The sequence below is a fragment of the Chroicocephalus ridibundus genome, chromosome 1 (assembly GCF_963924245.1).
Source record: "Chroicocephalus ridibundus chromosome 1, bChrRid1.1, whole genome shotgun sequence".
Taxonomy (NCBI): domain Eukaryota; kingdom Metazoa; phylum Chordata; class Aves; order Charadriiformes; family Laridae; genus Chroicocephalus; species Chroicocephalus ridibundus.
The window spans coordinates 166,984,015-167,005,143 of record NC_086284.1 but is presented as its reverse complement, the minus strand read 5'-3'; the positions used below and the strand labels follow the sequence as shown (position 1 = coordinate 167,005,143).

At 45.9% G+C, this 21,129-nt stretch overlaps 1 protein-coding gene across 3 annotated transcripts in view; it reads right to left on the bottom strand.

Annotated features, from left to right (window-relative positions):
* Nucleotides 1-5,742: 5,742 nt before the first annotated feature.
* Nucleotides 5,743-21,129, bottom strand: part of GRIN2B (glutamate ionotropic receptor NMDA type subunit 2B) — a 210,756-nt gene continuing 195,369 nt past the window's right edge. For all 3 annotated transcript variants that reach the window (XM_063322603.1, XM_063322602.1, XM_063322604.1), the window contains 4 exons: nt 15,790-15,950; nt 13,495-13,682; nt 11,463-11,701; nt 5,743-9,774 (listed from right to left, as the gene is read on the bottom strand). In XM_063322603.1, coding sequence (XP_063178673.1) covers nt 7,867-9,774; nt 11,463-11,701; nt 13,495-13,682; nt 15,790-15,950 — 2,496 coding nt within the window. In that variant the 3' untranslated portion in view covers nt 5,743-7,866. The remainder of the gene's footprint in view (nt 9,775-11,462; nt 11,702-13,494; nt 13,683-15,789; nt 15,951-21,129) is intronic.

The window sequence follows — 21,129 nt, the reverse complement described above, 5'->3', positions numbered from 1 at the left end:
CCTCTACCAGTTTCACATTGGCTCTGTCTGTGCTTACTCACCATGTCACCCCCTGTCACTCTCCTCCCTTACTGACATGACACTAGACCATAAACCCTAGGCAGCTCATGCCAAGCACCAGCTTATATTGACTTGTCAGACAGAAAGGGACCAAATACTACCAGACATTCACTCCCAGGTTTGCAACATAGCAGAACATCATGTAGATGTTTACAAGTCAATGGCCTCTAGGCAATAAAGGAAGGTAGCCCCTGTGCTTCTAAAAGATAGCATACGTCTTCCTGGTAGCCTTGCTTTATTCACATAGAGTAAAAGCAAAGATACTGTACTGACCCTGGTGTGGAGGAACGTGGAGTGATAAAAACTGTATCTGTCCCCACTCTAAATTCACCATCCAGCCATCGAGGACAGAAATTATGTTCTTTCTCTTGGCTTTCTCAGAAAAGACAATTTCGCTGCTTCCTTGCACTAGTTAATTTGCCAGACTGATCATTTGTTATTTCTTGAGTGGGCAAGAGCAGAACACCACCTCAGTGAAAGTGACAGAGAAGTCAAAAACAGCTACCAAATATGATCTTCTAAAAATCTGGTCAGGGCTAGAATTTTCCAGGAGAGGGGAAGTAGAGGCCTGCCCTTCACTCATCTTCTGTACGGCATCGCACAGTTTGATGAAGACAACGGAGCAACAAGACAGTAATAAGAGGAGCGGAGTGGGCAAACAGCCAGCATAAGTCATTCTGAGAGAAGAGGCATAAAGACGAAATTGAAGAATCAGTGTGAGTAAGATGGGAAATAAGTAGATAAGAGGCCAGGGAGATGAGGCAGTAAACTGCTAGAGAGATCAAGCACCTGAAAATGAGGTTCTGCTTAGAGGAAAGACAGAGTGGGTCTAAAGGAGAGCAAGCAAAGTGGACAAGAATGGCACAGAGCGTCCGAGATGACACCACCTCCCCTCCCACTGGCACTGGGAAGGCCAGTGAAAGAGGGAGATGGAAGAGTTGGTCAGGAGATGAAGGCCCAGAGAGAGATCCCTGCAATCCACAGTAATGAATGTACTCTGCTGACATCCCAGGGAGAAGACAATGGGGACCAGGGAAGAGAAAGTAATCAAAGAGCAAAGCACATAGAGAAGGAAACAGCCCTGTGCCTCACACAAACAGTCCCTAGCAATCAACACAGCTTTTATTACAGGAAATTATTAACACCCTCTGCTACCCACCACCCCTCACCAATCCCAAACCTCCCCTGTTTGGGGACCCTTTCTTGGCACACACATATAACATCCAGATAAACTTTCCGAACCAGCAAAAGCAACCACTGAAACAACTTCAAACACCACAGACCAATAAAACCACAATTTAGAAGTTAACTTTCCCAACCCCCCCATGCCATTATTTAATAAGGAAATACTGTACAGATATAAAACCCACCCTTTTCCCAACCTGAATATAATTGCTTGAGTTAGTTTCTGTACATATATACACACATATTTACACAGTAATGCTGCAGTCAAGAAAGCAGATGATGTAAAAGTCACAAAATGAATACATAAATTAAATAACTACCAGCAGAACATTAGGAAAGGTCACGTTGTTCCTACTTGGCAAAAATGCATTGTGGGACAGAGTCATTAAGCGTACTGCAATGTACCGTGCGTGTGTCTGTGTGTGTGTGTGCGCGCGCGTACAGGCACGCAAGCCTCACAGCTTCCTGCTGTGTCAGGTTTGTTTGCGTGTGTTTCACTTCCCCAGTATGTCTCGTACGTGTGCCCGTGCCCAGAGGAACCCCTGTCCCACAGGGTGGAATTTTTTTCTGACCTGTTGGAGCGTATACTGGTGCTTTCTGTGAACCTTTAATGGCAGGAGGCCAGCAGGTTAAGAGATCTGTAACTACTAACACATCACAGAGATCCTCCTTTACCTCAGCACCTAGGGGACTGTACCCTTGGTGTCGGCAGACATGAGTCCTGCTCTCTGCGATAGGATTTCAATGCCCTTTTCTATATGCAAGCAGATTCATGCTGTGTCAGTTTTGCTGTCAGGAATGAGAGAAGGGTGCCAGAATTCACTCAAATGGCATGGCTAGGAGAGGAGTTTGGGGATGCTCAAGAGATTAAGAAAGAACTCAAAGCCAATTGCAAAGTGGTTTTTGTTGCCGTTCTAATGGCAGACACCCAGGTCTGTCTGCAGTCAGCCCCAGGGAGGTCCAGAGAGCCCGTGATGAAGATGAAGCAATAGTATTAGTATTGCCAGTGAGACAGTCAGCGCCCCAGTTTGCCTTTGAGGGAGGAGGAGAGAGGGAGCCACAGGGAAGTGTAGATGGGTGAATGCAGCGAGGGTCTATGGCTTGGAAATCTATTTGGCTGCAAATTGAAAATAAGCCCTTGTGGGGACAACAATCGGGTCCCACTAGTTACTATCTCAATGTGCCCTGCAGCATCCAGCAGCATGGTAGGTGTGTTCCAGGTGGACACGCCAGGTGTGTTGAGCAGCAGGGAAGCACTTATGGGAAAGAGTGGGTGCAGACGGGGATCGTGGCCTGGAGTCTGTCCCCATTTGTTGCCAGCAATCCAGTTCCTTTCTCGCACACAGCTCCCAGGGGCTCCTGTGGTGAGCCAGGCATATGCCACCGAGAGGCAGCATAATTGGACCCTAGCCTTCACCAGCTTGGATTGAGCAGAAAGGGTGAAGCATAATTCCTTAGAGCGATGGTGCAGAGAGTCAGCACAAAGTCCCTTCATCAGCACTCCTCATCTTTATCCCCTCCCCTTTTCTTTTCTTTTTGGCAACCAAAAATACGTGGGGAAGTGCAACCTCCCACCCTTCTCCATGGGAAGGGCTCATCAAAGGTTGCTTGACTGGAGTGGAGGATGTGTGAAAGGCCTAAGTCTGATCATTGGCTGTGTTCCCAGGCTTGCTTCCATCTGTTGATAAGCAATGGAGGTGGGAGGATATGCCACATTTGATAGAAAGCTCTAAAGCAAAGACTTGCCTATAAAGATCCCTGAGGTATCTCTGATCACTCTAACCTGTCACCACCATCATATTCATTCTCTGTCTCCCCCTCTCTCTTTTGCTGGCAATGTTGCTGTGAGAAACAACCCTGATTTGAAGGTACAAAGGGGCTTTATTCAAGATGGATGCTAGTGTCTTCTTGGAGTGAGGAGCTCAACTTCAGCATGCATTGCTGAAGAAGTCAGAAGCAAAGATGCCCATCCTGGCAGCTCTTAACTCCTCCACCAAATCCTTCAGGACATCACAAAGGAACCTCTTCCCCCTCCTGCGCTGGAAATTGAAACATCAATTCCCTACAGGCAAAGTTCATACTTGCATATTGCTGAGCATTTTGAACCCACTGGGGTTCTCGCCTGGAGAGTTCTGACAACACATGCTGGATTTTAGAGAGAACGGGATGGATTTTTGCTGGGGAGGCAGGGCCGATGTGCTTCATTGTCTCAACTGACAAGTCCTGACTGCAGCTTTTCTTTCCCTCTTATGATGTGACATGGCAAATTCTGATACTGTCCTCACTGGGAGGTGTGATGGGAGACAGAGAACTACTACACCAGCCTGTGTTGTGTTGCGCTACAGTAGAAAGCTGGTGTGAATACTCCAAGAAGGTTTATGGTGTGGAGATCCATGGCTGCAAGTTCTACCTGCCAGCTGCTTTCCACCATGTGTGGCAAATTTCTGATATTTTTTTTAATATTTCCTCCATCTCCTTCATACACATCCTGCTTCAGCTAAGTACATACACTCCAGTACCACTTCAGAAGAACATGGCTCATGAAAATACCACTCAGAGAGCCATGCCTAGGGCTAGAGTGAGGAGGCAAATGTCAGAAACATTGCCAAAGGCGCCTAATCTTTCCCAGGAGGCTGGCTGCAAATATACAGTAGAGGTCACCAAACTGTAGAGGACGCAATGGTTTTTGCTTGGTATTCTTGTGTGCAGAAACCTTCAGAGAGGGGAAATGTTCCCAGCCACTGCCCCAGAAAATACTGGTGTTTCTAGAGGAGAGAGAGAGAAATGGCAAGGGAGGGGATGTGGAGTTTGTCAGGCTCTGGTATGAAATCCCATTCTTTTCTGGACAGGTAATAAACAGCACGTGGGTGGTTTTCTAGTATAGACAACACCTGCTGCTAATATTACCTGATTGATTCACTTGAATACTTAGAATGAAAATACACCAAATCTAAAATTCTAAATATATAATCAGAGTTTAATAACATCATTGATTTATTTTCTGGATTATGAATTACACCCTCCCCCCTCCCACCCTCTCCCCTTCATCTCTGTCCCAAAACTTGTTGACCTGTCAGAACTAAAATAAACAAAGCAACCAGAAAAGATCGCTTATAGGAGAAAGGATTAACCTGATGGACACGTGGCCTAATCTATTGTGGGAGAAGGCAAAATACCAGACTCCTGTGGTTAGACCAGTGGTTCAGTCCAGAATTTCCAGTTCTTCTTTTCTGGTTGCCCTAGAGCATTCATTTGAGTGGTTTGTGGCACAGTTAATATTTGCAGAGCACTCGGAGTGTTAACAGTGCTACAACAGTATCAACACTAGATAATGATTTTGGCAAACTATCATTTGCCAATCAGTGGAACAAGGGACAGACCAGTTCGGAGAAAATACGAACCAACTTTCACCCCAGAACACAAAAATCAGAACCTTTAAGAAGAGATTTGAAAAAAGTTCCATTAACTTCTTTTTGGTTTGTTTTCGGCTTAATTTCCCTGCAGAGACACCCTCCAGGTTTCCTCGTTCCAGGTGGGGAGGGATGGAAAAGTACCGAGATAACTGCCAAAGAGATTAGCTGCCCTCGCCAGCTGTCAAGCTTCCCCCCCAAGCCCTTAGGAAATACCAGAAATTATCACGAGCTTTCCCAGGTCCAAGATTTCTAAACCAAAGTAGCATTGGAGAAGTCTCTTAATGTCAAAGTGATGGTCCAACCTGAGCGGCCAACTTGATGGTTCACCCCACCACTATCAAGACAGCGTAGTGCCTTGAGGCCCAAACTCCACAGAGAGATGCTGGTACAGAGAGTTTATATGCAAAAAGGAATTGGGGGTGTTCCCGTCAAAACATGAAACCCTGCTGGCAAGGCTTGAAGTGACGTTCCGGCGTCTTCCATTCATGAAGATAAAGGTGACAGGGCGATACGGGGGGCCTCAGGGGAACACAACACACATGGGTTTCTCTCTCTCTCTCTCTTTTTTTTTTTTTCTCATTCATACGGCCTCGACCCGCGTAAACCGCTTCCAAAACGCAGCCTGAAAAGTCGTAGAAAACAAACAGAACAGAAACAAACTTCCCCTCCCTCCCACCCCACGACCTGAATATTCACGAGAAGAGAAACACCAATTTATACAAAAACGCAATAAAAAAGAAATATTTACAAATGAAAGGAACGCCTTCTTGGTGGCCACTGTCAGAGGCATCTGACAAGCTGCCATGTGTTCTGGATTGCAGATCGCTCTGTTAATTTGTTTGGTTTCTTTTTTTTTTTTTTCTTTTTTTCTGTTCCTTTTTGTCTTTGTAATGAGAGAAGAGGGAAAGAATAAGAATTTCCCTTACCCTGAAGACTAAGGGGTGGCATTACAAAGACTCTCCCCCTCTTCCCTCCTTAATTTCCTCACTGAAATATAAGAAAATACTCCCCTCACCAACCCTGCCCACCCTCTCCTCACACTCTTTGACTTTACAGGCAAATCCCACCCTCCCCCCGCCCCAGCTTTAAAAAATAAATAAAATAAATAGGTAAATAAATAAAAGGCCTTTTCTTGGCTTAAGAGAAAGATAAGATAAAATCAACCAGGGTGCGGTGAGGAATGTGAGAGAGGTGGCTTTCAGCTCCAAGAAATGTGGCTCATAAAGACGGGGCTGCCATCTCCTTTCAGAGTCAGTCCCCAGCAGTGTCCCCATGCCCTCAGCACAGGGTTCTCTCAGCCCTTCCCCTGCTGAGCCATGGTCATCGAGACACTAGGACAGACCCAGGACAAACAGGAGAGACTTTGCCATATCTCTCAGGATGGGAGAGGTCAGCCCACATCCCCACCTCAGGAGAAAGAAGACATATGAAAGGGGAGTTCCGCCTCTCACTCCTACCATTGCTCCCTTTCCTTTAGTTTAACTTGCATCTAAAATGATACAATGGAAAGAAAAAACCACTCTTATTGATACTAGGTGCACCAGGAAAGCTGTCACTACAACTGCAGGGATGGGAAACCCTAGGCTATTCCAGCTTTGCACCTGTGCTAGTATCTCTCTCTCTCGCACGCAGAGGCACACGTACATGTACACACGCATCTCAGCCTTGCACGTCTTGTCTTCAGCCCTTGGCACAAGTTTCTGTGCTCTCTGGCATTTATTCAAGCACACCCCTTCCCAGGAAGACAAGCCGCGTACTTCCCCTGTACATTCAAAGTAAATATACACATGTATTTCCCATGGGTGCGCACACCCTCCTCCCATTTCCACATGTGCAAGGAGGCATTGAAACAGTCCACCAGCACCACCGCCACCACACGCACCCTTTCATGGCACTTTTTTTCCTCTCAAGCACCATGCCAGCATTGGCAGAGGGCACCCTATTCCTTTTGTTCCAACCTACTGGCCAAGGATAGGGAGGGCAGAAGGATGAAAACCCTTTTTTCCCTGCCCTCCTCACTGAAAGGACATGCCAAAACAGGCTTGCTGTCCCCTGAAGTGACAGTGACAAAACTTCCCTTCCCACCTTTCCCTACTCTTTAGCTCTGTTCCACTGTGTTTGTTATCCAGACACCTTATAGGATCATGGTTTTATTTTGCCTTCTCCGCAGACATTTCAAGTATAAAGTTATCGTATATACTCGCGTATAGGCTAACCCATACTATACACTGCTCCCACCCCTGAAGTTATGTCACAACTAGAGAGCAACTCACAGCTAACGAACCAATCCTGCACCACTTTCCCCAAACTCTTCTCATTTCAGTGCAAACCAGCGTCGTCTGTCAGAGATCCCAGCAGCCTCCCTGAGTCCAGGGTTGCTTTCCCAAACTCAGGCCCCTCTTCCTTTCCATTTCTCCCGCTGGTCTGCCACAGATTCAATGGCTGCAATAGCCATAGTGAAACCACTAGCCAGACCTGCAGACAAGCCTTCTCTCCCTCCCCCCACACCCCCCAACAGACAATTCAAAATTTTAGCGTAAATTTCTCAGCATATACGCAAATATATATATATTTTTTTTTCAGCCCTAAACCCCCATAGTCTTCACAAAATAATGTAACGAGAACCTCAGTATAGCTAACATATAAGTGCATCATCAAGTTAGTCGTGTTATTCACCCTTCACTTTCTCCACGTCTTCAAACACTACTCTTTTCTAGGCAGTCTTAGGAAGAGTTGCCTGAGCAAGCACCTTTTCCTGCATGTCCATTACTCTGCTTCTGCTGTCTCCTCCTGCCACACACACCCGTGTGTGTGCACATGCCTTTGCCGGGAGCCAGCAAGAATGAAATGCTAGAGTCACTGCCGCTCCCCCTCAGCCCACCCCTTCCCTGCCTTTTTCTCCCCTTCCTGAAATCACGAGCGAGGATATCCAACTCCGACGTCACTGTAAAGTGCAATGGCCAGGAATGGAGGAGAATGGGAGGAGCGAGAACATGGAAAAAGAGATAAAAGGGGAGGGATGGGAAAGAGGAGGAGGAAGAGGGGAAACCAAAGAGGTGGCACTTGTCACCAGTGCTGCACTATTCAGAACTCCAGTATCCCACAAACTAAGGATGACCCAAGAGAGTAGCTGATGGGATTGATCCCACCCCACCCTCCCACGCTCCACATACACCCCCAGTCCCTCCCCGCGCTCTTCCCCTCTCACTCAAACGTCAGACTCAATACTGGAGAGTTTCTCATAAACATGCCCGTTGCTGGAGCCATTGAAAGCCCTGGGGTTTTTGTTGTTAGGCACACAGGGGTTGGACTGGTTCCCTATACAGATGTCCTTCTGGAAACGGGCTGGCACAGCCCCATGAAGGGCTGAGACCACCGGCTTGTTGGTGGTGACGATGGCTCGGAAGTCTGGCCTGGCTTTGGGCCCTCCTGCCACCACAGGCTGCCTGAAGAAATAAGATTTGCTGCCGTGGAGCAAGCATTGGTCATCCCCAAAAGTGGGGATGAAAGGGTTTTGGGTGACCCGGTCGGGGTAGAGCGACTTGCTGAGCATGTAGCCCCCGCTGCTGCCGGGGTTGTTGTGGTGGTGGTAGCTGGTGGCGGGCACTGAGGACTTGTTGTTGGCAAATGTGGTCTCACTGGCTGGCATCTCAAACATGTGGGCGTAGGGGCTCCCTTCCAAAAAGCGGCCCTTGTCCTTGAGGCTGACGCTGCGGGGGGCCAGGGCTGAGTCATCCTTCTGCAGGTCCACAAAGGTGTCGTAGGAGTGCTGCCGGCGGAGCTTGTTGCGGTTCTTCTTCTGCACCTTGGAGGCAGAATTGGAAGGGCTCTGAGGATATTTGGAGGAGGAGGTGGCACTGGTGGCCACGGGCACGGGGGCAGGCGGCTGGTCCAGCTCTTGGAGCGAGTTGTCCTCACTGATATCGTACAGGTTGCCCGCTTTCTTGCAGGCCTCGCAGCGGATGCAGGCCTGGCGGGTGGAGTTCTGCCCCACCACCGATGGCGTGTAGTTGTGCAGCTTAGAAGGGCAACCGCGGCAGAAATTAGCCCCAGGCCGGTCCTCCCAGTCTAAGTTGGTCAGGTTCTTCTCCCACGGTGCCGGGACCCCACTCACAACGCCATGCTTGTGCTCGTTGCCTCCTCCAAACTCGCCCGAGCCATGCTTGTGGTGGGCCCTGTTGGTGCAGGATCCACCCCCTCCTCCTCCCGTGTCACGCTTAAACTCATCTCCCCGCTCCTTGTAGATATCTGTCAGGTCCACGTGTTCCCAGTGCGGCGAGTTCTCCTTGGCCCGAAACTGGTCCAGGTAGAAGTCCCGTAGCCCTTCCTTGTCCCTGAAGTAGCGCTTGTGGTCAGGCGAGCGAGGTGGACGCCGGCGGTAGGCCAGCTCTATCTCGTCAAACTCCCGCCGGGACTTAGCAGAGGCTGGGCGCTTCTTCAGGCTGTCCTTGTACTGCTGCTTCCGCCGCTTGGCTGCGTTGCCCTCGATGTTGCCGTAGGTGACCGTGTGAGTGGAAATGTCAGAGACGTCCGAGCGGATCAGGTCGTCATGGGCCCCACTGCCCCCGTAGCGGTCACTCTTGAAGGAAAACTTGCCATAAAGGTCACCCAGTTGGCTGTGCTTGGCAGGGGGTAACCCCAAGTCCAAGGGCTTCTTCCCGATGGACCGCGACTGGGCATTGAAGGGCGGGTTGTCACAGTCGTAGAGCCCGTCGATGGAACTGGTGCTGCCAATGCTGTGGGGGCGGTGGTGGTGGTGGTAGTGGTCCTGATACACATTGCTGTCCTTCAGCTGGAGGTTGCCAAAGGTCCTTTCCACCTCACTAATATAGTCACTAAAGAGGTTCTCCTCGCAAGGGGGGTTGTTGTAGGATTTGCAGTCTGAGTGGGTAAAGCTGCGGCGGTGCTCAGAGATATCGTAGACCGACGACTCACGGCGGATAAAGTCCAGGGCACTCTGCGGTGAGCCATTGACCCCTGACAGGTTGGCCATGTTCTTGGCTGTCCGAAGCAGGCGGAGGATGTTGGAATGGGTGTTGTTCATAGTCGCTGTGGGGGAGTTCATTGCTGACTGGCGTTCCTCGATGGCCACGCCATGGATGCAGCTGTAGATACCCTGAAATGAGAGAAAGCAGGAAGGTGAGTGGTCCTGCAAAGAATACACAAAAGGGATCTGGACTGGGAAGCTGTGCAGTAACAGCATGTTCCTGTAGGACAGCAAGGCCTGTCAGACTTCCATCATGAAGCACAATCAAATCAAATGAAACCAGACTTGCTCTACCAACCCTTGCTGTTCTGCCCCTCTTTCTTGCCCCTCACATTTTTTCCTTCCCCTCCATTCCTCTTCCTCTGCTTTGCTTCATGTCATATCTGTAGGATGCAGGAATACCTGCTTGCATCTGTAAGAGTTACTCAAACCTAGTAGGTGTAACACTGAATTGCAAATGGGGAAAATAATATCCTTGTGAACAAAAGCATCAAGACAAATGATTCTGTGTGGATGAGAGGAAGAAAGTCTGGTTTGGCCCTTGAAATTCATCTGGACATCAGTGAATCAACAAGACAGAAGCTATCTTAAAAAGGGAACAGCTTCATTTGTCATAAACTTAGCAACATTAATCACCAGTACAGATTAGAAAAAGAAACAGAGAAAGAGCAGGACTGCGGGTATTTAGGTCTTTTGCATCTGGTTGAGTGAAGTACAATAGAATTTTTAATTGCATTCTGTTAAATTTAACAGTGATAACAGGCTCCAAATTGACATCCCTGAAAGCGAAAGTCCTCTCTTCAACCTCAAATCAGACAGCAGACATGCCTGGTTCCTCCACATTCCCGCCAGCTCTTTGATCCACAACACAAACTGTTTGCAAGAGCTACCCTTAGGAGTAGAAGGAAAGGGGCTCATTTATTCCCTGGCCTGCCAAATGGCACCTGCTGATTAATGTCAATTCTGAAATGGACACCATCACACCATGTTACTATGGTTTCTCAGCAGCTAGCAGATGATTAACACTTTTCAGACTTTTCACCAACCTGGCCCAGGTCTAACAGATAACCTCAGAATGAAAGAATCTGTATTTAGCTAAGGACCACCAAACACAATCCCCCACCTCATCTCCAGACTAAACCAGGTTAGAAACTAACAATATAGAAGAGCGGCTGTGCCCCTGCATTCAAAACGCTTTGTCATTTTCCTTAACAATATTTTATGTAGCAATTATATACTCCTTGCACAAGCAAAGTTAATTCTGTTACATCGAACACTGAGGCCAAAAATCTGAGATTTGACCTCACTTCAGCATGGATCAGGGGAAAGGACCAGTGGCTTGAAAGAAGAAAAAAAAGCTCCAAATGGGATACTGTTAGCTACACTAACAGCAGAAAGATGACTCAGAAATTACTAGAATCTTCTTTAAATGTAAGTATTATACCTTAAGGCAGATTTGTATAAAGCAATTGCTAAGTTCATGTGGTCTTCCTCTCTGGAAGGAATTTCTGCATGGTTTAGGGCGTCGCTTTTGGTTAGGGACTTCTGACTGTCCATGTTAGAGTTAATTTCTCTTTATACTGCATTTTCATTTCCATGTGAAATTTCCCTTTCCATGACCACAATCCAGCAGAGACCAGAGATGCCACAGAAAAATACTTGCAACATTAATGGTGAAAGGATGCCAGCCTTTATCCTGCAGACCACCACTCTATGCCACCTGTGTGTTAGACAGTGTCGGTGGATTTCCCCACTTCCAGTACCTAGGACTGCCTGAATAAATCCTGTGTTCCTCCCCGCTAGCTAATGACACTCACCCTGCTGATGGAGAAGACCACACCGGGCTTGCCAGAGCAGACGCCCATGAAGCAGTGGCGGAATTGCCAGTAGAAGAGATGCTCACAGATGAAGGTGATGAGACTGAGGGCCATGGCTGCTCCCAGCATGTAGAAGACACCTGCCATATTATCTATATCCAGCTGGCTGCTCATAACCTCGTTCTTCTCATTGTGACAAATGCCAGTGAGCCATAGTGCTTCCAGCTCCTCCATCTCCCCTAGGAAGACAGAGAGAAGGAAAGAAACAGGTTAGACAGCCCTGCAATGACTAGAGAGCTCAAGCCGGGGCAGACTGAAAGCAAAAAGCTGATCTAAGGTCACTTCCAGTGGCCACGGTCTTTTTCCAATTCTATTACGTCCATGGAATATCCTGACTGCCCTTCTGGTAGGGGCAGGTGCAATTTGTCACAGGGAAGGAAACAGGATTTTTCCACCACCAGATATTAGCCACAAAAAACCTCCACAGGACACAGATGTCACACTTGCCAAATGTTCACAGTGAGATCCTGAAAAAGTTGTCCACCAGATGACTGAACACCTAGCCTCACAAACTTCCACTTTCATATTAGGTCAATGCAGGGAAAAGTCAGTGACTGATACTGGTAGACAAAAATGAGTTACTTCTAAATGAAAACATTGTACTTTTCCAGCTCAAAACTCAAAATGTTGATTTTTTTTAAAATCAAAACATCTGATTTTGGATTTGTTTGCATCATATCCATAGCTCATTAAAACTAGGTGCAATGTTCCCAAAAATATTTGTGCATTTTTACCTGTTTTCCTCCCCTTCACTTTTGTCCAAATTCAACACTTTCAAGCCCTTTGACCAATCAAAAATATTACTAATTTGTATCAGCTAGGAACAAATGTTCTGTAGTCTAATTTCATACCCCACTTACTCCCATTATGGTATTTCATGAGGGAAGAGAGAGAGATAAACACTCACACACACACACATACTGAGACATTCAGAAATAAACTAATTTTGCAGGTTGGCAATTCTTTTCATGCTGTTAGGAAAGTTAGTTTTTCACATTTTTAACCTCCAGTCCAGTGACAGGAGGAAAAAAATCTGTATATTTATGTGGCGCCATAGCACAGTCTTTAAAGCTTTATGGAGCACTTACGTCTTTTTCTGAAATAACAGATATTAGATTGTTTAGGAGACAGAACACCCTATCCTTCAGGTGGCCAATTTTCTGCTGAAGTACATCAGAGCTATATTCTTTCCATATTTATTATACTGTATGTTATTTTCAGATTTCAGGGGGAAAAAAGGAAATATCTATTAATAAAATAACCTCTGAATTTTATTTATTCAAAAGAAGGACACAGTAAGATGTAATATGGAATGGAAAGGGAAAGTCAGGAAAATATTTTCTAAGGAGGAATTCCTTATCCCATGAATATTTTTTTTAATAATAGCAAATTTCTGTAAAGGAGGAGATGAACTAGGTAACTATAATGTTCTGATTAAAAACTCACTCCAAAACATGCTTCTGAGTCTCAAGTCCTTCCTTGTTTATTCTGAGGTTTTGGAAAATCTGAGTTGACTCTTTCATCAGAAAGAGTTAAGAAATAAGAAATACTTATCCTTTCATTTTGTAAACTCTGCATGGCTTGATCCTGTCTAGAACCATAAAGCATGGGAAGATCACTAAAAGTACAGTATAGTTAGTGGGTTTGGTCATGGCAGAACCTCAAATAGCGAAAAGCTCACAATAGAAACCTTGTTTTTACAAGACATTCTTTGCACAAGATGTTTCAAGCGCACAGCTGGTTCTATGAAACCTTTAGTGCTTTTGACATTGCTTTTGATGATACTGCTACCCTGCATCAACAACATAAACCAAGTGACATCCTCACATTTTTGGTGTAATGCCTCTAACAAACCCTTTTAATAATTTTCTGTTCTCAACTCAAATCTGAAGCACCAGAGCTAGGAACTTCTATTTCTTACATGCAAAACTTTGGATTTCTTAGAAAAACCCCTCTTTTTCTTGTCACTTACCATCTCCAAAAAGCTGTAGAATGGCAAGGTCAACCTGGCGCTTCCAGCCTGAGTCCTTTTGGATGGCAATGCCATAGCCGGTGGAGGCAAACACTTTCCCGCTCCCAATTGTCACCAGCTTGCAGCCTTCATCTCTTCCAGCCATGTAATTTAGCACTGCTGCATCATAAATGAAAGCATCCAACTTCCTGCACAGGTGCAAGAAACAAGAGGGGTATAGTACAGAAAGGATAGAATCTGTTTAGATTCTAGAGTTTAAAGGTGTTCTCAGGTCATTAAGGCAGAAACGAACCTCTTTCAGATAGACTACAATAGGTTGCATCTTCACCTTCATCAGAGTTAACTAAAAACTGAGTCTAGAACCTGTTTACAGGTGAAACTAGATTATAAATGAGGACTGTCTGTTTCTTTCTGACTCTTTGATAATCACCATTTCTGATCTGAAAGAAAATTTGTAATACAAACATACTGCAAGATAAAGGTGAATGAAGAGGAAGTCAAGGGGATCTATCGTCCTAAGAATAGCTTATATTTCTGTACTGCCTTTCATCTCAAAGAAACTTGAAATGCTTTATAAAATGTATCAATATTAGATAGCAAAGTAGGGGTTGGAGTAAGGAAAAGATTATCTCCAATTCAAACTGCTGGCATGACTTAGCTGAGTAAAATGTATTTTTTTCAAATTAAATATAGTCAGGACATCATGTTTAACTCCTAGGTTACTGTGAAAAGCACTATTGGATCTTTACCAATGTCAAGTGGCCATGATAGCAGCTTTATGGTTTACCATGCTGAGTAGCTCTTTGGTAAAGAGTGCTTAGCTGAAAACCACAAGAAAAATTCTATTTCAACACAGAGAAATCCCCATTGTGGGCTGGGGTGGGTAGACGGCACAACAGACTGATGAGAGCCTTCCTCTCACCGCAACAAATTGATATGGGTGTGGGGGACAGTCTCAGGTGCTGCATCTTCCACATAACCACAGACAGCCGATGAGTAAATCTTCCCACTAGATCTGAAATGAAGCACTTTCCGATATAAGACCAAAGACCTTCTACCTTGCACATTCTCACACCCACACTATCTTTCCAATCCACCTCCTGCACATATATTTCCAGTATGATGATTATCTCAGTTCAAGCGCATATCTGTGGGGAAGTCTGTCCAAAGGTGGATATGAAGCCAGGATGACATCTACTGCAAGTGATGAGCTCTATTTCATCCATATATTTCCAGGACAGAGCATATTTATTTCCTGGATGATGACTATCCTGGCAAATGTACCTTCCCAGGATGGCATCCAACAACGGTACAATCATTTATAATGGGCTGTGTCCCTCTGAACCTGGCAAACAGGTTTAGGAATATTCAGTCAATCTAGTAATTAAATTGGCTGAACATCTTCATTCGTGCTTTGGAATGAACTTTCTCATAAGAGTGCAACACGAGTGTAAGGAAGAATGGTTTTTTTCACTGGGGCTGGGCTCTGACAACCAAAATGGTCAGCTCTGGGAGGAAGTCTTTAATTATAAAGGACAAAGGCCTGCAAAATGGCGTTTTAAGTTAGCTCCTTTGTAGATTCACTGTTATTAAAACAGGATGAGCTGTTTAAACATACTTTTTGCTAATTAGTTTTCCCACGTTTCCCAAATTACCCAAGGAAATGCTCCCATTTTATATACTTCCTCATTTTTCAAACAACATTCTGTTCAGCCCTTGATACTAACATATTCCAGAGAGAAGGGCTACTTCCAAACTATTTGCTTCAAGCACACCTTCATTACATTCTATTAGCTAGTGATACACTGGGGTGGGATTAGTCTGACAAGGATTGTTTCAGCTTCCTGATTAACATAATCTTTTATACATAGAAGAAAGGAAAACAAAGGAATTTCCAGATGACAATATAAACGTTCTGAAAAAAAACTTTGTCCACAGAGGTCTGAGAGCTTTCCCTGTGTATGCATAAGGACCCATCAGCATGAAACATCTCGATGAAGTAAGGTCTTCAGGACTAATATACACAAGGATACAGAAGATACTCTTTTTTTTTTTTTTTTTAGAACGATCTTAGAAATACAGCAAAACCAGAAACTCTTCTACAGATGTCAATAGCAAAACCTGGCTAAGAGAACCACAGAATTATTCTCCTGTGCTGTGTTTGGCCTTGCTATACTTTTAATTATGGAATGATAATGGAGGGTCATTTTCCAAATCCCACAAAATAAATTTCAGATAAGCACGAAAAGAAGTCAGGTATCTGTGGTGAGTAAGCATGGAAGAAGAAAGCCTCACCCAGTCTTCAGTGAGAACAGTGCATCATCCACCCCTCTCTGATTGAACTTCACCATGTAGCTGTGCATTTCAGGGTAGTTGTTGCGAATGTTCCTTTCTGTGCTGCCATTGGGAACCGTCCCGAAGCGGAAAGGGGGTGAGAAGTCATTGGGTTTCTGGAACTGGAGAGACAGAAAAATAACATTTCTCACAATCTTTCAGCAAGAAGCAGTCATCTGAATGGGAGAACACACTCTCCTCGGAAGGTAGTTCTGATTTTATTTTACTGCCATGTAGAAAACATAATTGAGAAGATATCATATTTCACTTTTTTCAAACACAAACATCTCCTGTTAGTGACTAAGAACCAAGAAGTGAATCTGAGCAATCCGGTCTTTTTGTCCACTCTGGATTAAGTGCATAAAATAGCCAGTGATCAAACATTAAAAGGAGGTTAGATAAAAAGAAAAAGGAAAGGGAAAAGGTAACAGTGGCTTTGGAACACAGTCAAGGAAAGATTTTCAATAAAATCCATGTGCATTTTATCCACAAAGTGTCCTTTATTTTCTAAGTATCTTTTTCAGCTCTGTGGATGCCTTTGCACTTCCTGATTCTGACTGACATAGAAAAGTAATTAATGAGGAGAGATGCCTCTCAGAGCACCTCACACCCACTTCACCAAACGAATGATCAGCTTTCAAACTTTTGGGCAAATGTCCCAAATGAAATGCTATTAGCGGCTGCAAGTCACTAGTAACATTTGATGCCCAGAACAGAGCTGGCAGAATACTCCAAACCTTTTGCCGCTCCCAAGAAATACATTCATCATAACATTCCCCTACGGCTGCAAGGCTGTGAGATTTTATATGCCACTTGCTTAACTCAAGTCATAATCAATGCTCTCTGGGGTTTTATGAGCAGTAAAATTTAGACTGTCAATTACCAAGACTGCTTAAAAACCCTAGAACCAGCAGACGGGAAGGAGCACAGAATTGTAAGCCAGGAACTGAATAAGCAGTAAAGAAAAAGACGCAAAGGTAGGTTAGATGGAGGGAAGCCCCCTCCTCTCTTGATATTCAAGCAGTAGCTTGCCTTATGCTAACTCTTGACTCCCAACTGTGACTGTATATTTGGATGATCCTGAGAAGCATGCCAAGAACATGCTAACAAGTCAGACCAAACCCATTTAACAATAAAAGTTCACCTGGTACATGACTATATGCAGTCATGTACTGCCACATTCTATAGTAGAAACGTGGCTGCGGTCTCTGGCTATAGCTTAAAGAACATGCAGGTGAGCCTTGTTCTTGAGTTCTGCTCAAAGCCAGTTTGGAACCTGGTCAACTGAGCTGAGGAGGCCAAAGCCACTACAGCAGTGTATCTCACTCACAACATCTCAGCACTAAGGCAACCAGGAGCTGTGTCCGTGGGTGAACGCACCGTTCATATGACCTGTTTCTGTGTACCAGTCAAGTCATCTGGCTGTGCAAGGAATCATCTCTCCAGTTTGGATGGCGAGATGGGCTGGCTTGTATGTGCACACATCAGCGTGTGAGAGAGATCACATGTCCTACTGCTTTAAGCCAATAGAAAACATCAGGGCTGTTTTTTGAAACAGAGGTTGGCACACCACCAAAATAGAAGAGGTTTCACATAGCGTAAAACAGGCAGCAAGGTGGCTCTTAAAACCTTGTCACACCCCCTAGGGATAAAGACAAACTCATAGCTATCAAAACCTGTAATGAAAGCAAACTTTGATGGGAGAAAAATCACTGCAGCATGCTAAAATTATTCTTTTTTACCAAGCTGATTATAGCAGCAGCTTAGGGGACCCATCACAAGAAGGGCATTGCCTTACCAGGCACAAAGGAACACAGTCTCTCCCCTGGCATGCTAAAACAAGCGTTTGCAAAGTGGGCAGCTTGCTTCCCCAGAGGCCGCAGAACGTAGCCTTGAGGGCAAATGGGGCACCCCCTGTCCCCGTAGAGCCCTCCAACAGAGTAAAGTCAGCAGGGCAAGCAGCAGGCAGGCCCAAGCAATACTGGTGTGACCTCAGTTTCAGCATGCCCTTTGGACGGGCAGCAGCTATGAGAGCGTCTCTCTGGGTCCAAAGAGTGTTAAGAGAAAAAGAGGTCCCGTCCAGCGTCCATTTTATACCTCCACCCTCCATTCCCAGTGATATAATCTCTAGCTTTGTCTGCTTCCATCACTATGTATACGAACTTGAGTAAGAAGGATTATAGAGTCAGGCAGGGCTATGATAAGGGAAACGATCCCACCTCTGAACTATCCTTTGTCCCCACTGTGTTCGAGGACCCATGTTAGCAGACAGAGCTGAAATATTTCATTTTTAACCTCCTGGGCAATCAGTAAATAAATGAAAACTCTTGAAGAAAATGACTATTTTCGGCAACTGGAAAAGCATGTTTCTAGAGAAGGAAGCCAGGCTGGTGGCTTCTACAAACCACATACTGCACATTCACTCATCAGCCCTCACCCCGTTCATTCCTCAGTCAGAACAGATCTGCAAATGCGAATTATTCTTCACGCACCCACAAGCACACACACTTCAACCATAGCCTGGTGGACAACGAGACAGCAAACCCTCTGAAAGGATCTGTATGGAACCCACACTAGAGATCTTTACCTTGGATGTCTAAGAGGAACATACATCCCTGGGCACCTGATTTGGTGTTTGCAAAGCTGAAAGCAATTGATGCCCAGCTGACCCCACAGTCCATGCAGCCAGAGATAAGCAGCTAACTTCTACATATTTGAGAAGTAATAGTGGTACCTACATGCAGCTTTCTGGCAGGAGATGGCAGCTGAAAAATCCCCACATTTGTTGCTCAGCAGTAGGTGGGCACAGCTCAGTCCAAGGATGGAGGGATCTCCAAAGAGCTCTCCAGAGCCAAAAACTGAGGCATCTTTCTGAGATCTCTTGTGCCCCACACAGCTCATATTGAAGGAGCAAGAACACATACCAGCCTTCCCAGAAAATACATGGGACAGATGGGGAAGGAGTGTGTCCTCTCCTGGCAACATGGTAGAGGTACATATGTGGAGAAACTGGAGAAGATCCATAAGGAGGAAAGCTAATTGACACTGTTGCCAAAGAGTTCAGTAAGGAAAGCCACTTGGCCAAGGGCTGGGAGAGTGGGTCTGGGTCAGAAGTGTCAGCCCCAGGGAAGCAGGGCACTTTGGCAGGTTGGTCTAGAAGGACTCTGAGAGATGTGAGACAGGAGCTGAGGCACAATGCAGGGGCCATTAAATGGAGGCAGCCTGTGCAGAGGTAATCTCATTGCCTCAGTAAATATCGACAAAGGAATTAACCACAGATATTGACAGAAAGGGTCAGAATTTAGATTAATGAGAGAACTCTCCCATCATTTCATGTAAATGTTTCTCCTGCCAGAGCCCTAAGTCACAACTACTCTACCCCAGTCATCTACAAAGATTAGCCCCGTGAGGCTCTGGCAAAAAAATATGGTCATAACAGGGGAGGGGAAGACAGGCAACTGCACCGGTTGCTGGGCAAACCCAGCTGCAGAGAGACACAGGGAGCAGCAAACAGGACTGTACAGGGTCTGCACTTGTAGGAGCCCCACCTCACCCTTCCCTGCAGCAGGAGCCCTGTCCTGCTGCCCAGCTCTAGCTACCTCGAGAGGATCACCTAGGAGGGAATTCACACGGCTCAGCTGCAGCCCTTCACCCAAAGAGCCCCAGGCAGAGGCGTAGTCCCCCTGCAGCCTCCTGCTCACTCACCACAGGGCCTTGGTTGTGAGATGCTCCTCTGGTACCCAAGATGATGTGACATGCTCTTGCTCATGAGAGACATCCCTTATGGACCTGGCTTCACGTCAAATGTAGAGGGGAGGTGGATGCTAGAGATGGGGGTGGGAAGCAGACACCAAGCGTGCCTGAAGGGCTGGGGTAGCTCTGGGACATGAGACATCTGTGTTCAGAGCCCAGCGGCTGCCTGCCTCTTCAACCCCTCGCTCCACAAATTGAAATCAAGAATTAAGTCCAAATCAGACCACAGCTTTGGGAAAGTAACCTCTCAGAGTCAGAGAGCAGAAATCTTCCTGCTCTGGAGAGCGATAAACACACAGGCTGGGGGCTATTAGCACATTCAGAGTGGAGAGCCCCTTTCCCGCTCCCCCCCACAACTCGCCATGAGAGCTGTCGGCAGCAGCAGCAAGAGCGGGTTTAAGTGACTTGTCTGGCAGAGCTGTTTCATTAGCAATTTGGAGCCGTGCCGTGCAGAAAGCAGCATTGTTCTCAGATGTTCGAATATCAATCTGCATAATGAAACAGGTGATAGGAGCTTTTCCCATTCAGGCAGCCGCGATTGGAGGGGATTCAGGGATGAGGGGAAGGGGTTATGTCTAATTGGTCACAATTAATTTGATGAGACTTTTTTTTTTTCAATATATTGTCTATCACCAAATGGTTCCTACAGAAAAGCGCATCTGCACTTATTTATCTGCCTGATGTAGGCCCTGTTTACACTGTAAAGTGTTTGCCAATAGCATTGAAAGCAGTTTCCCAAACTCAGCAAGCTCTCACAATAAAAATGCTCCTTTTCATCAGTCGATCTACTTTTACACTGCTTTAAAAAAAAAATAATCCCCTGCTGGATAACATAATGAGCTGGCAAAACTTGGTGTGAGTGTGTGTACATGTGTAGTGCCTTATCCTTACACAGCTCCTCTGGGAGGGCTCCTTTCACTTTGTAAGGCCCAGACCCCCGATTTAAATTTTCTACCACAGGAAGCTCCACAAAGACCCACCAAAATAAGGTCCCCAGGTTCCGCTTCTCTGTTAGCCGGAAGTCCAAAAGAGCTTGTTGATCCATTGTGAGATACTCTGGGTTCAGTTCATTTGCCCAAGTGCTAAGTGCCAAGTTGAGATGCTCCAGAGAATTTCATCACGGGAGAAGGTCTCTCATAGCTTCTGTGTCAAGATTTGCCAGATGCCTGAGGGTATTTTGGGTACTCTGGTGCACTTAAATTGGCTCTAGACATCTACATCTGCACAGCTGAATCTAGCCATTGGACTATTTGTCCCTCAGAGTAGCTTCTCCACCAAAAGCACAGGGAGCCAGCTGCTGTGGGCAGCAGACACCCCAAAGTGCCCACCACTCTCTTGAACTTGCCCATCAGGGCATCAGTCACAGCCTTTTGTGCAGGCGCCTATAAGCAGCACTCTGCTTGCTCTTTTGGCAGCCGTACAACCAGCAGATATTTGTTGTGGCATGGGCCAAGTATCTCTAAAAAATATGGCATTTATTAGTGAGCTGCAACGTTAAGATTTAGTGACATCGGGCTAGAAAAGCAAAGTCCATGCTCGAGTGCATAA